Raw genomic sequence first — 1825 nt, 5'->3', positions numbered from 1 at the left:
CATCTTTTTTTTTTCAGAATCATTTAATCATTTGTTTATTGTAAACGACTAAAACTAAGATAAATTGTATGATAGTATTGCAAATAATGAAATATAATTTGAAATGATAGGATAAAATTAAACGAAGTTTAAATTTATCGAATTAAAGAAGTTTAAGTTTATCGAATCGAATTACTTAATAATATATGATATGAAAATGCCATATAATGTATTTTAATTCATCGAATAAACTATAATATAGTGTGATAAAGTTTAATCATGATTCCTTTCGTTGTAAATTTTCAATTTAAAAAAATTAAAAATGAATTAAATATACCTGCATAAAATGAAGATGATTGTTGCATAATGGTATTTCCGGCCAGTTTAGATTTAGACAATGTTATTGTTGTTATTGATGATTGACAAGTAGTTGAAATTGATGATTGCTGATGATATTGACTAGAAGAACGATGATAATCCATATTCACTATTGTCATCCACAACAACCTAGAATGGCACTCATTTATGGAAGTAAGTAAACTATTTAGATTGACAAGAAAAGTTGATCATCGTGTATGATTCATGAATGCATCACTTATCTTTAAACATTAAAAAAAGGGGGAAAAAAAACAAGAATAACACTTATTTTCAAAAGAAAAAAATTTATGAAAAGTTTTCAAAATTAAATTTTGATAAAAGCTAACAAATATTGCAAATATATGGTCATGTTATTAAAATTATAATTCTAAAAATTATCAACTATAATTATATTAATAAAAGAATTAAAAAAATTGTTTGTGCGATGTTTGAAATTCAGTTTGATACATCAAATTACTGTAGTATCTATTTCAGGAAAAGGAGAGGAGAAAAAAAAAAAATGAAAATGTTAGGTAAATGATAATGAATCAGAATGAGACTTTATCAAAGTAATCAATTATTCATAAAATAAATATATTGTTGGTCATTCTCTAAACAAAAATAAAGGAAAAAGTAACACTTATCTTCGAAAAAAAAATGATTAATGTGAAACTTAGTAAGGTCATCAATTAGTCATTTGAATCTGAAGTATTAACAGAAAAAAAAAAGAGAAAAAGGTGACAATTTTTATTATAACCATAGATAAATATCCCCATTTATCCATAATAAATTTATTGGATAAGTAAGTTACTTGACCAGTACTGATCTGTTTCCTTACTTTCCTTCCCACTAAATGTAAATTATCTACTTTTTCCTAGAATTTTCCATGAATCGGAAAAATGAATCAATCATAAAATATAATATATTTTATGTAATATAGTAAATTTATGTAAATTTTCATTAGTTAATTTGTTTAATTTTTATTTGTATTAATAAATTTTTCGTTTTATTTAATCAATTTTTTTTTTTTTTTTAAAGTTACTTCGTTTCTTTAACATAGCTAATTTTCCCTGTTTTAAATTTAATTGAAAATTAATTTAATACAAATTATATCACTGAATGCAAGCAATAATTTTGTTTTCCCATTTGTAAACAACAATCGTTGTTGGTTGTAAATGACAATGCATACATGTTTACAAGATCCAATCAGCGCGGCGCACAATTCTGCGCAAATGATACCGTATGACTAAATGTGCAGTATTATCACATTTTAAAACATGACATTAAAAACAACAATTATCCTGTGAACTTATCAATGATAGATAATAGTTAACAACTTTATAAACTTGTGCAACATTTATCATGGATATTAGCATGCCATCCATACAATACAATGCTTACTACGAACTTAAAAAAAAAAAACAAAATTTACAATAATGCTATATTATCCTATAATCCTTTTATTTAATTTATCCATTAATTAATTCTA

The 1825-nt window shown here is 23.6% G+C and overlaps 1 protein-coding gene across 1 annotated transcript; it reads right to left on the bottom strand.

Annotated features, from left to right (window-relative positions):
* Positions 1-316: 316 nt before the first annotated feature.
* On the bottom strand, positions 317-476 carry LOAG_14188 (hypothetical protein; the record flags this gene model as incomplete). The annotated part of the gene is made up of 1 exon (XM_003149687.2): positions 317-476. A coding segment is annotated over one exon (159 nt), but the record flags the coding sequence as incomplete, so codon positions are not given.
* Positions 477-1825: the final 1349 nt, after the last annotated feature.

Source organism: Loa loa, assembly GCF_000183805.2.
Source record: "Loa loa unplaced genomic scaffold supercont3.514, whole genome shotgun sequence".
Classification (NCBI taxonomy): domain Eukaryota; kingdom Metazoa; phylum Nematoda; class Chromadorea; order Rhabditida; family Onchocercidae; genus Loa; species Loa loa.
This window is presented reverse-complemented; position numbering and strand designations above follow the sequence as displayed.